Raw genomic sequence first — 13,211 nt, 5'->3', positions numbered from 1 at the left:
CTTCAACCACATCTGTTGCTTAGACACCTTGGTCTCCTCTCCATTCCCAGAATTCAAATCCAAGCACTGGTTTGTCCTAGGGATGACTTAATATCCAATTATCCCACAAGTATTGGATCAGAGAGGATGACCATCAAGCGTTGACTCTTAGAATGCAGTACCCTTCCTCTTGCAATCTTAGTCCAAGCTGTACATAAATTCACAAAGAGGGGGGAAAGTCCAACCTTACAGTCAAAAGGGGGTTTGCATTCTGATATGGGAATGTTTAGAAGGTTTGCCTTCTGATGTGGAAATATTCAGAAGGTTTGTGACTGCACACACAAAGAACACTTTGTACATAGATTCAGATATATTCTGGAATGTTTTGGTCTCTCTGAGCTGGAAAACAGATGAAAACACTGGTCTGTCCTGTAGTTTTTTTCTTTAAAATTTATATGGGAAAGATTAACAAGCAGCAGGATGGACAAGAAAGCATTTGGAAGCTGTGTTCCAAAAGAAAGAGTAAGGACAGAGACATGAAATGTCAATACTGTGACTCAAATGGTCAGGAAAAACTTAAGGAGGATTGGGAAACAAGTTAAACTGCACTCCTGAGTTCAGAATTCTTCAGGACATCCAGAAACCTTCCTCTCTAATGACCCAGTCCTGGGATATGCCAGCCTGAGAGCCTGCTGAAAGGGAAGGTTTGTAGTGAGACAGCAGAGCACAACGTGGCCCATTGTCAGCTAAGTACTGCCCACATGTGTCACATGAGCTCAAAACCACCCCTGGAAACACTACCTACAGTTTATAAAATCCTCAGTGCCATTCATTACACATAACTGACCAAAATAGCTCACCTATTAACCTGTCACCTGTGCAGCTCCTGCTCTCCAATTTACCTCTTCACCCTTCTCCTGCTTCCTAATACCACACGGAACCTCGGGCTGCAGGATGAGTGGTGATCATGGTGTCATTAATGTGACAGTCAGCAGCCTCTGCCCACTTCACATGGCCTCACATGAATTCCTTGACATTAGACTTTAGGCCTCAGATCGAATCACTGAGTTTAGGAGACTTTCTCCACTATAATTTTTCCAACTGAAAAGCTGAAGTGGTTCTTAGTACACTTATTTAATTCTCCTCAGCTCTAGGACTCTTTAGTCATCTTTGTCCTATACCATCCTACTTCTGAATAATAAAATATTATCAAGAACTGGACACACCTGAAAACAAAGTCTGGGACATCCTGTGTGAAGAGCACTGCTGCTGTTAATACTGAAATATTACTAGATTAATTATATTTAATCAATTAGTTCATGATCTGAAATGAAAAAGAAAAGTACAGCAGAAAATTGTTGGGAAAATTACTATCAGTTAGAACGGGAAGGGGATATTTGAAAGTAACTTGAAGCCTAATAAAATGTTAACTAAGAATCATCAGGGATGATCATACTGACTTGGGACATGTTGCAAGACAAAGCCCTTATTTAGCTGGCTAATTTCATGGCATTTTGAAAAACACATTACTCAGTTAATGGTTTGAGGAAATACTTTGAAACCTTTCATGAATAGATACAAAATGCTCAGAATTTTTAATATTTTCACCAGAAAAAAAATGACCTATGGGTTCTTAATATATAACAACATGATACCGAGACAGAAACTGAAATAAAAGATGAAATTAAAAGCTGTCTGCTCCCCAGAGCCAGTGTGCACTTTATCCCAAGTCACTTGGCTGCCACAGCGATGCAGCCTGTGACTATCCAGGGTGACACAAGGCAGCCATTCTAACGGGATAAAGAGGACTTTCATCTCTCCATTTCTCCAGCTGGAATAATGCAATGGTGGCTTGTGACAAACGAGCAGATGATCCCAGTCCAGTTTTAGGATGCCCACCCCAAAATGCCCAAAAACAGGCTCACAGCTCCCTGTACATGGGAGCCTTTGAGTTTGTGTAGCTTTTTCTAAGTCCCACTGAGACAGCACCAGCAGGGCAGGACAGAAAGCTGCTTCCAGCTAGCGAATCCTCCTACATGTTGTATGGATAACTACAAGACTTTGACCTAAAGTCACCTTGTCCTAGTTTCTAATTCACTTTTATGCAGATGAGATGGCAGGATCGGGGCTGTGGTATCCACACTGGCTCGTACTTTCAGAAATGAAAGCTGCAAAGATTTATTCATCTGAGCGACCACAATTAGGCTAGCTTGCAGCATCAGGCTTACTCTGCATGAAAAGGATGGATCTCTCTAACTCACAAAAAGGAAAATGAGAAATATCAGTGGAAAAGGCATGTGCTAACTGTTGGAAAACGTTACTGGAAACTGCATTGCCCAGACTGAAATGTCATTTAAAACCACGGGTGCCCCTTTAAGCAAAATATCAGCACAGGGAAGGAAGAACTAAAACCAGTAAGAGAGCAGCTGATAAAACATTGCCATCATATTTTCAGAAATTATATCCCAGAATGTTTCACAAAATTGAGAAACAGAGAAAAACAGAAAAAAATTTTGTAGCACATTCCTTTGGCAAATGCAGGATAACGCTCATCATGTGAGCTGAACTGTAAATGAGGGCCTTATGCTTTATAAAAATTCTCCTATTGTCCCAGGAAGGATGAGAGCAAACACAAGAGTTTCAGCATGTAAGTCCTGTAAATAAAGTTAGTTAGCAGACAGGAATCAGCACTGTTTGGGGAGGGGCGGGGGAAGGAGAAAATGCTCTTTTTGTAGGAAAAATTTAGGCACACTGCTGCTGCATTTCAGATCCGACTTCATTGCACTGTACCAGAGATTAATTGGACCCACAAAATCCAGCAAACAGCATATGACATCCATCTACCTTTGCTGCTTCAGCATCCTCCCAAAAATATATAATGCAGGATTTTAAATAGTACGTTAGCCCAGTTTCCTTTCATAAAGTCTTGCAGAGAAGTTTAGGAAAATTCCAAAAGTAGCATACTGATTGCCTCTGGGATTTTCCACTTAGCAATTTAATAGAAAATTACACCCCTACCCAATCTGTGAGGTTTCCATAACCTCCCTCGTGAATTTAATTTTCCAGCATATAATAAATTTTACCATTAGGCATATTTTCTGATATTGCTTCACCATTAAGGCTATTTCCCAATTTTTCTTTTCAGAACCACGTATACCCTCTGTGTGGTGTCTGGATGGCACCTTGCACTGAAGAATTCAGGTCAGACTACGTCCATGTAGGATAGTTAGGATACAAATCACTACTGTTAGTATTCAATTTGCTACCCTCCTGCTCATTTTATATCATTATTCCGAGTGATAGGGTCGGTCAATATTACTGGAGCTAACGGGATTCTCCTGGGTACTCTGAGGAGACCAATGCAAGATCTGCATTTGCATCTGTTCAAGTAGGCGTATGCAAGTATCACACAGTCTTCTCCTTGTCACAACACAGTCTGACTACATGTAAAACACAAGATGAAGATCGGAGCTGTGTTTGCAGTTATCACTAGTCATAACTGTAAACGCCTGGGTCCTTTCTCTACAGGCAACAGGCAAAAGCACTCTCGGCTGTAAAAAAAAAAAAAAACACTCCACCCTCAGTGAATTTAGCACAGTGAGCAAACTGGAAGTGTGGCTGAAGGCGTCAAGTGGTGAATAAATCAAAGCACTAATTTCAGCTGTGTTTGGGCCAGCCGTATGGCTGCAGTGACCTCACGGTGACCGTCGGGAGGGCTGCCAGACGCCCTAAATCTCGCTCCTCTGGAGAGCCGAGACTGTCTTCCTCTTGCTAAGGCGATCCAGTTTCTGGCCGAGGGACTCCCTTCCTCCTGCTAAGGCGATCCAGGTTTGGCAGAGCTCAGCCCAGCTGGCGGCTCGGCGCTCTTCTCCAGGCCTCGGTCCATGGCACCAGCGGACGCATCGCCGCGATAATCCCTGTAAAACACGGCAACAAACAGGTGTTGCCATCAGTTCCTGAGGTTTACCCGCTTCCGCACGCCAACTTCAACCCCCTCCCCGCCGGCCCTGGCCCGGTCCCGCTAAACACGAGGAGTTCCCCCCGCTCAGCCCCTGAGGGGAGCCGCGGGCAGCACCGCGGTGCCGAGCGGGCAGCGCCGGTGCCCGTGTGCGAGGAGCGCGGCGGGAGGGGGACACAAAATGGCGCTGCCCCTCAGCCCCTCGCCCTCAGCCCGCGGCGGGGCCGAGTGGCGGCGGGCCGGCCCCGGGGTGGCGGCGGCTCCCGGCCGGCGGAACCGCCGCCTTCCTTCCCCCAGCAGGTGGCACCGGGGTCCCGGCGCCGGCGGCGAAGCCATTGCGGGCCGCCCTTCGCCGCCGGGCCGCGGCCGCGCAGCCGGCGGGGGGGAAGGCGGCGGCATCGCCCCCGCGGGGCTCCCCCCGCCGCACCCCGCTTTTCCTCAAAGTTCGGGGCGGGAGCGGGGGGGAGACCGGAGCCAACTTGTCCCGGATCCCTTTATTCGCCGCCGGAGCCGCCGTCTCTCCCAACCCCCGCGTGCATTGCTGATCGGAGGGACGGAGCTCGGTCCTGTGTCCGCCCCGCTCCTTCCTGCCCGCACCATGGAGTTCGCCCAGAGGAAGAGGAGCAGGAAATCCCAAAGCTTTAAACTGGTCAACGAAGGTAAGGCGGGGGCGGCCGGGCTTTGTTCGCCGGCCGGGGGCAGCCCCGACTTTTGCCCCGGGGGGAGCGGGGCGTTATGAAACGCCGGCGCCCCCGGGCCGCCGCTCCCTCCCGGCTCTGGTATTGAACTCCGCAATCCTCTGCCCCAACTCCCCGAAACCATTGCACGCCTTTTTTTTTTTTTTTTTTAATTCTTTCACCCCCTTCCCGTTTCCTCTCTCTTTTTTTTTTTTTTTTTTAATTATTATTATTTTTTTGCATGTGTGTTACGTGTTGTTGCAAAACCACCACCTCAGACCTCCCCCCCACCACCTCAGGTGGACGTGTTATTTTTTTCCAAGCAGACCTTGCACAAAATAAAGTTGGATCGTGTTTCGTGGTGAATCCTGCTTGGGCGGGGGGAGAAAAGATAAAATCGGGAAGAGAGCAAAAAATAATGACACTTGAGCAGCGACAGACCTCCTTAGTATTCAACTCTTGTGGATTTATTGTATTTGGGGTGGCTTTTTTCCTCTCCTCGGCTGTGTACATCCGTGTATTTCAAAGAAAAGCTGAATCGAGATCGCTTTATTAAAAATCCACGCAGGTAATTAATTGTACGTGGGCAGGGGAGAGCCGCTGGCGTGTAACTTGTTCGCTCGGGGTGTGTTTGCTTTTGAAAAAGAGGATATTTTAAAAGGGATCGTGAGGGGAGAAATATCTGAATTCATGTCGGGCAAGAAGCACAGCTCTGTGTTTCAGTCTTCTTGTTGTTGTTTTCTTTAATTAAAGGGGAAAAAAGATAGAGCCGCTGGTAGGCGTTTTCACAGGTGGACTTCCCAGCCCTAGGGATTTATTTTGGTTGGGGATTTATCCCTTCTCCCGCCCGTGAGCTGTTTTTGCCCTGATGGATTTGATTCGAGATCGTTTCTCCTTTTGTGTTCCCAAGTATTGGACGGGAATATCTCCATGAAACGCTGTGTGTGTCCTGCATGCCAAGTTCAAGGCAGGTGACTGCTGGGGTGTAATGTCACGCTGGTGAAAAGGGGGACTCACACACGAGTGCTGTCTGAGGAGTGCTCTGCAAAATTACCTTTGAAGCAAGGAAATTCAAAGATGCAAATAGGCTCACTTGGTGGGAATTGTAAATGACTTCTGTATGGTGGTGGGGGGGGTCTGGGGCATCACACATGGTCCCTGTTAAAACTAGAGGGGCAGGGACTTGCCAGACGTGTCTGAAATGCACTGGAGGTCTGTATCCATTAGCAAACTGCCAAGGTTGTAATTTTACAGAGAACAGGTTTGGTTTGTGGGGTTTTGGTATTGAACATGCTCCCAACTTGGAGGCAGAGTTAGTGCATGACTGGGCTGGAGCGTGGAGGTGGTGAAAGCAAAATGTGGAAGAAGAAAACTGAAATTTTTCTTTTTTTCTTTCCATCCTAATGGGCCTGTAAAAAGAGTATTTGCCAGAAATAGGTATTTTGCCAATCCCAGTTGCCACTTCTTACAGGTTTAGATATGCCTCAGTGTATGAGACAATCTATTTAACCTTATTGTAATAGTAAATCCAGTTATGACGGTACATTATTAATAATATTTTATCTGTGGTCCCTTTTTGGATGTAGAGAGTCAAATACAAAGCTACACTAAAAGCATATGCTACAGAGAAAATGATGTATTTTTACTTTGAGAATGGAGGAGATAAAAATTAGGTTTTGTATGTGAGTCTGCACTCTGATACTCTTTTCTATCACAGTTGATTAGAAAGATAATTATGTATAAATAGTTGTCTCTTGTAATTGGCCTTTGCCTCTTGCAGGAGTTATTCTGTAATGTCACAGTTTAGTGTTTACTGTTGTGAAATTGATACAGTTTTCCAGTGCCTGGACTGTGACATCCAAGGCAGAAATAGGAAACCAAAGAGAAAAGGCTATGCTGTATGAATTGATTATCAGTCTGCTATTGATATGTGCCCATACAATGCTTATTCTGTCCCAAAAATTACTTTGATCACCTTATCACAATGATCAATAATGACCAAATCAAGAGAAAGTCCATTGCTGTGCTAAAATGCAGCCACTTCTGGGGTGAGATGTGGTGACTTTAAGGCAGCAGCTGCAGACCAGAAGAATATTGTGACCACCTGGGTGTACAGGGAAGTAAGTGCTAGAGAAGAAACTGGGTGTAATCTGTATATCTGAGGACCATGAGTCTGTAAGTCATTTAAGTCCTAGTTTCCACTTACTTGCTTCCACAGATCTTGGATGTCCTTGGGAGGATGAAGGTGCAGAGTGTGGCAGGTAGACCCCGACTGGCTGGCCATTAGGTGCCCACCAAGCCACTTCATCACACCCTCTGCTCAACAGGACAGCTAGTGACCATGGAAGGCAGCATAAATCCTGCCAGTTTAGTCTCATAAAAGAAGCTTTTGCTTCTTTTATGGCATATCTCAGGCTTCACCTTTACCCATTTTGTTGGCTGGGCGTGCTCAGGAACGCGGGAAGCAGAGGAATCCTTTGTGCAGCGCCTCATCGCTGACCTCTCCAGTTCTGTGGTGTGGTTGTTTCCCCCTCTTTTTCTTTCCAGGCCCTTCTCATTCTCTAGAATTGCTGTGTTAGGCTCAATTTTAGTTTACATACTGGGTTGTTCCTTCTCTTGTGCCTTAGAGACAGTTCTGCTGTACAAATAAACAGCACCTAACAAAAAAATTACTTCCAGGAGACTTTTCCAGTCCTGTGCCTGTTTGGTCAGAGGTGCAGGTGTGCTGCTTGTGGCAGGAGCTGCTTATGCCACCCTCCACTTGTGTTACACCTTTTAAGTGAATCCTCCCAAAGTCCCTTCCATGAGTTAATCTCTGCCTCACTTTTTGTGAGGCAAGTAAACATAAAACCAGTTTAAGGAGGGAGTAGCTGAGAGCATTGGGAACTGGGAGGGCATGGAAGGAGTGAGGTGGGGAGGTGGCTCTTTCAAGACACTGAATATATTGTTCAGTCTTGAGTGGTTTACTGAAGGACAGAGTGTGTGCCAATATCAGAGTCAGAAATAGCATCCAGGAGAGCTGCCTTTAGATACTTCTTTTTTTACTTGGATTTACTATTTATCTCTGTGTAAACAAAGCTCTGGTTTTAGTGAACACCTGCCTGGTGTTACAACAGAGACCTTGACAGCAAAATATACTTCTATTTAAAATAGAAACTCAGTGGTGATTTTTTTTTTAATATCTTATAACATCTCTGTATATGAGATGCCAGTGCTAATTCTTCAGGTCATCAGAGGCATTAATTATTTCTATAGGTGAATATCCTAAAGTACCCACTGATCCTCCTTTCTTCATTGGGAGGCCAGTGACATCAGTATGAGTCAAGCCAGCTGAGCAGTGCAGCCCTGATGTACATTGCTGATTCCTTACTGAGGTGAAGTTTGAAAGTTTGCCTTGGTTTCTGGGAAGGTAAAGTTTTCATTATAAATCTGCTTTCCTTCTGTAAAGCAAGAAGCCAGATAATTGGCATCTGGTGGGATAATTTGCTGTGAAAATGAACACAGTAATTTAGGGCAGGCGTAGCTATTCCCTGAAATCTGTGAAATATTTGAGCTGAGTCTCTCCACTGTGAGCAAAGGTTTTTTAGGAGGTGTTGATACAGAGCACATTTTCTGTGGTTAATTTGATGTACATGAAATAAACTGCAGATATATTGATAAATTGTGTAGTAAAACTGTAGCTATGTGTTCAGTGTTCATTTTTTCCAGATCACTTGAATTCTAATTTTTTTTATCGTTTTTCATTCCAGATTACCATCATGAGATATATAAGATCTCTGACTACAGCAATGATGTTAATGGGGAGACCAAAGAAACACAACCAGTTTTTTTAGGTATGTGCTTGTGTTGATTAATTTTCGAGCAACATTGCGTGGCCATTTGCAATTAGGGAGGAAAAAACCTCTGTGCAAGCACAGAAAGCGCCTGCCATTGTTTAATATGACGTTCTTTTCAAGACCCTTTTATTCTATGAATTGCCAATATATCCTTTATTAACACTGCTAAAAGTTGTAATTTCAGACATAAATGTTTATTAGTGTCTACACACAGTGCTAATTATCACTCACTCAGAGAGCCAGATGCTGACTCTGCAGTTTTGCAGCTCTGTGCTCACCCCATTTACATTGCATATTCCCTGGCATGCTTCACTGGCAATAGTTTGTGTAATTGGGGTATTACATCTTTGACATCTGGATAACAGAAATTCAATTTCCAGGAAGCTGCTATTTGTTTGGTTTTGCTTCTGCCTTGGGTGGGATAGAGGATTAATGTGCTGTCTTAATGTAATGTCCTTTCACCTCTGGAGCTCGCCTGCTAATCCTGGCATGGCAAAATTAAATTAAATCAACAGTTGAAAATGTGTAAAGAAAATACAGAAGTAATATAGAGTCTGCAGCATGATATGTATTACAGCATATCAGAGCCTGGCTATCAGTGAACCTTTACCTTTCTTGTGTGCTTTTTATCCTGTGTAACTCCTCAGCTGCAGAGTGCTCCTTCCTTTCCTGCTTCTGTCCCTTTCCAGTTGCATCCAGGACCTCACCTGGATAAAGCCCCTCTTGGTAAAGATTTGGCAGGCTAAATTCAAAGAAGGAGGGACCAGTTTTTTGAGCTCTGAGCACTTTGTTCAGGCTTTGGAGAAAGCAGATGCCTTTGCACCAAGAAACTTGGGAATGTCTGCCTCTCCTTTCCAGCACCAGGAGCCAGAACATTTTTGTGGGGTGATTTAAGGTTTCTGTAGCCTGTGTGTGTTGCCCCCTGGAGCCAGCAAGTAGCATTGAAATGTGGGGATTGGCACCTGAAGTTACTCTGCATGCAGAATGCCTTTGTCTCCTATAAATTCATAGTGCCACATCCTCTTCTAGAGGTCACAAGCAAATGAGAGAGAATAGGAGGATGTGTTAAAACAGGAGTGGGAGCTGCCTTCTCAGCTTTTCACCATTTGAGCAAGCATTCCTTCCCTACACCCATTTCCAGGGAGAAGCAAAGGCCACTGCTGTGCTTTGTGTTTGGATTTCATTTTCTGTAAGCACTTTTGGTGAAGTCTGATAAACCTGATGGAGTGAGCTCCACCACAGGTTTACTTGAAATGCTTTTTCTTCCAACTCTGAGTCATGAAAAGCTTTGGCAAGAATTAGGCATCAGCCAGGTGCTCCAAGGATGTGCAGAAGTCTGTGCTCTGACATTTGTGCTGCGAGTCAGACCCACTGATCTTGATTTTGGCTTGGTTGTGCTGTCCTTAGATTTGTTTGGGTTTTCCTTTTTTAGTAAGTCCAGCTTTTCATTGTGACTGAAAGTGTTCTGGCATTTAAGTGCCTCAAGTTCACCTATTTCAGAGTCAGTCAGAATTTAACCTTTAAGAATGTGAATCCTATCAAGGATCTTCCTTATCAGGTGTAGTCAGGGTATAATCACTGCTTCACTTGATTTCACTGCTTTATGCCAAAATGTATCTCTGAAGGATGTTTATTCCAACTTGGTGAATTAGAGTCAAGTTTGTTCTCCAGTTTAAGTGATTCATGGGATCAGCAGTTGAAACCTCAGCGTGAATGCAGCCTTTAGTATGGAATGGATGCTATGATACAGCATTGAAACTATTACCTTTAGGGAAGGTAAAATGTTAGTGGCAGTCTATAAATGAGTGAAGCTTTAGGATGAATGGGATGTGGAAATGCCTTTGTTGCACAGCTGAGCATGGTTAGCTCAAAACTGCTGTTGAGAAGAGGGGAGCTGCTAGGATAAATGAGTAAATCAGAAGAATCCAGTTTGTTTAAAATACAGATAAAATAAAGATGAGACGTCAAGAAAGACCCGATGAACCCAGATGGTCTTTTTTGCACCAGCATAGATGGGCACAATACAGCTTTGTGTAAATGTAGGCTGAAAACTGGAGAAAGCTTCAGTGCAATTAAAGGAACATGGTACTGGATATGACCTCTGATGGTGTAGAGTCCAACTGCTATCTGAATAGAGCTTGGGAAGTTTTCTCATGTAGTGCAGTGTTGGGAGTGGGGATGTGGTGGCTTGTCCTCTCCCCCAGTCCTTTGTTCTGATAAGATGATGAACAAGAAGTCTCATCTTTGTAGATGAAGGACATGCTAACCACAGTCTTTACAAAGTTCCAGGGGAATGTGGAATATCACTGCTATATTTTGTGAATGAGGACTGGCATGTCTTTTGTTTTGAAGGAAAGGGCTTAGTTATCTGGTACCAGGACAGACTGCTCAGCCTGAGAAGGAGGAGGCAGCCCAGAGTGAAATGCTTAAACCTCAAACATGGGTGAAATTTAAAAGAGATCTGACTTCTGTTTTTTCAGTAAAGTCACAGGGCTGCTAGCCCAGACTTGGTATTACAGGCTCTTGAAGGGACTATGTACACCTTGTGGACAGTCATGATTAAACTTACACTGTCTATTTAAAAAAAAATCTTTTGTACACACCATATAGGTTTTTTTTAGTCTTAATATTTTTATTACCAACACAAAAAAGTAGAAATACAATATACTTCCAGACTGAGTGTTTTTACAATACTTTCAACTTGAAATTCAGGCTCTGTGTTTGAAAGGTTAATGCAGAAAACTAATTATATTATCCTGGTAATCAAATGTGTGATGAGACATTTGTCTGTGTAATTAACAGTGAAGAACTTTTATAGTTTCATAAAATTGCATGCTACGCACAGTGTGCTTGGAGCATTTGTTTTGAAGAGATGTCCAAAACAGAGATGTTTATGACTGATATAAAGGGGAACTGAAATGTACTGTAATGCAGGTGTCTGTGCATTTTACAGCATTTCGCATTGTTGAAATGGGAGGCAGCAGATTAATAACTTCTCTGTGTCATGGTAAAAATAAATAATGTGTTCTTGGAGCAGGGGAGCAATGCATAAGTTACTCACTAATTTCAAGAATTTATTCTGTCCCAGAAATTATATCCTTTGCAATTTATTCACAGAGAAGAAGTTGACTTAACAAGTAACTTCACAGACTTGTGTTACTGTTAATAGGATTATATCCCAAGTCTGGTTGTTGCAATAGTGGCTTCTGTAATTAAGACTGCATAAAAGTTTATGTATCTGTGTTCTCTAATGATCTAACTTGGTAAAGTATTTCCCTTTGGGGCTAAGGCATGGTCTTGGCCTGGGATATTTCCAAGGACTGGGGGAAGTTGATGCGTTTCTATTATTACTTTTTAAATTATATGACCCCATTAATATATACATTTATTGAACAGTTGCTTGTTTGTCCTTTCCCAAGTGATTTTGCTGACACAGCGTGGCATGAAAGTGTGTAACTTGGGCTTCTGTGGCTTCTCCTGTTGGGTGTTTTGAAACTCTTTCACCAGGCTCTTCCAAAGATTTACTTTGTTTGTGGTGGGAGTGGTGGCTGGGCCACCTGGTATGACCCAGTTTCCAGGGAAGTAACCCCAAAAGCCTGCATGGTCTCAGGGTCTGATCCTGGTTTTGATTCTGCAAATTTCTTTGCTTACATTAGTGTTTGTGGGGTTTAATAACTTTGTTTGTCTCGTAGTTAGGCAGGGTTATCAAACCATCTGTTTCAGTGCTTTGTGAGTAAGAGGTCTGATTTGAGGGCGATCCAGTTTTCCTGCATATCTAATTCTAGTGCTTTGTGTGGTGACATGAACACAGGACAGTGCTTCGAGGTGATGTTTTAGAGCATTGCTAAGATGCCTCAACTTAGACAATTTCAGTGTCTCCACATGTTAGTTTAGCAGAGTCAAATTCTCCAGCTGTAACTCGTGTTGCTTGTGTGACCCTCTGACCATTCATGACCACTGCCCTCCCCGTTGACTTGGGGTTTAGGTTTTTAATTTGTCAAGGATGTTGTTGCCTGTGTTCTTTCTTCAGTGTAGAATCTTGTGGGCTGGCAAAGACCTGGGATCACTTTTTTGGGAAGTGTGTGTTTACCCCTCAGTTTAGTTACATGGATGCCCAATTCCAATTATGCACAGAGAAGTCGCAGTAAGATTCCACATGATTTAGGAGACCTTTGCTCTGATAAGGAATCATGCACATGGATCCTCTGTTTTCCACATGCTGATCTCTGCAACTTTCTGTTTCAGGATGACTTGTGGTACAAAGTGACCAAAAAATATGTTGATTTTTGAAAATTATGATTTGATGTGGGTATAGTTCTTGCTGAGAAGGGATGCTGAGCTTCCTTCTAGGATAACTGTTTCTGATGGAAATACCTGAACACTGTGTAACATTCCAGAAGGTGTTTTGGTGAGTTCAGCCTGGTTGAGCAGTGGAGACGTGTGCCCTGTGTGCACATGCTTCCTGATTCCTTGAGCTGAATCAGCCCTTTACAGTCTTCAAACACAGCAGGCGAGTTTTGCTGGCCCCCTTCCAGAGAGGGCAGCATTCAAATGGCATCTAATAAATTGCAGTTTAATATGCTTCATTATATAACCCTTTGCACTTATTTATTATTTTTTGTTGAGCTTTCACGCCATATGCTTCAACTTCCACTTTTTCTCACCTCTGAAGCCTTGTTTCCATACAAACCTGGTTCATGCTGTCAGCTCACATGTGCTTCTCTGGCTGTCACTGCCATGCCTGCCCTCGCAACAGCTCCA

At 43.7% G+C, this 13,211-nt stretch overlaps 1 protein-coding gene across 8 annotated transcripts in view; it reads left to right on the top strand.

The window, feature by feature from the left end:
• The first annotated feature begins 3,389 nt into the window (after positions 1 to 3,389).
• BEND7 (BEN domain containing 7) overlaps positions 3,390 to 13,211 on the top strand; it is a 48,111-nt gene continuing 38,289 nt past the window's right edge. The window contains exons 1-3 of one of the 8 annotated variants that reach the window (XM_064421795.1): positions 3,393 to 4,596; positions 5,525 to 5,581; positions 8,364 to 8,447. In XM_064421795.1, the coding sequence (XP_064277865.1) occupies positions 4,119 to 4,596; positions 5,525 to 5,581; positions 8,364 to 8,447 (619 nt within the window). In that variant the 5' untranslated portion in view covers positions 3,393 to 4,118. Of the gene's footprint in view, positions 4,597 to 4,875; positions 5,183 to 5,524; positions 5,582 to 8,363; positions 8,448 to 13,211 lie in introns of those variants that run through there. The other 7 variants (XM_064421794.1, XM_064421792.1, XR_010363328.1 and 4 more) reach the window with 7 other exon arrangements.

Source organism: Passer domesticus, chromosome 5, assembly GCF_036417665.1.
Source record: "Passer domesticus isolate bPasDom1 chromosome 5, bPasDom1.hap1, whole genome shotgun sequence".
In the NCBI taxonomy this organism is placed as follows: Eukaryota; Metazoa; Chordata; class Aves; order Passeriformes; family Passeridae; genus Passer; species Passer domesticus.
This window is presented reverse-complemented; position numbering and strand designations above follow the sequence as displayed.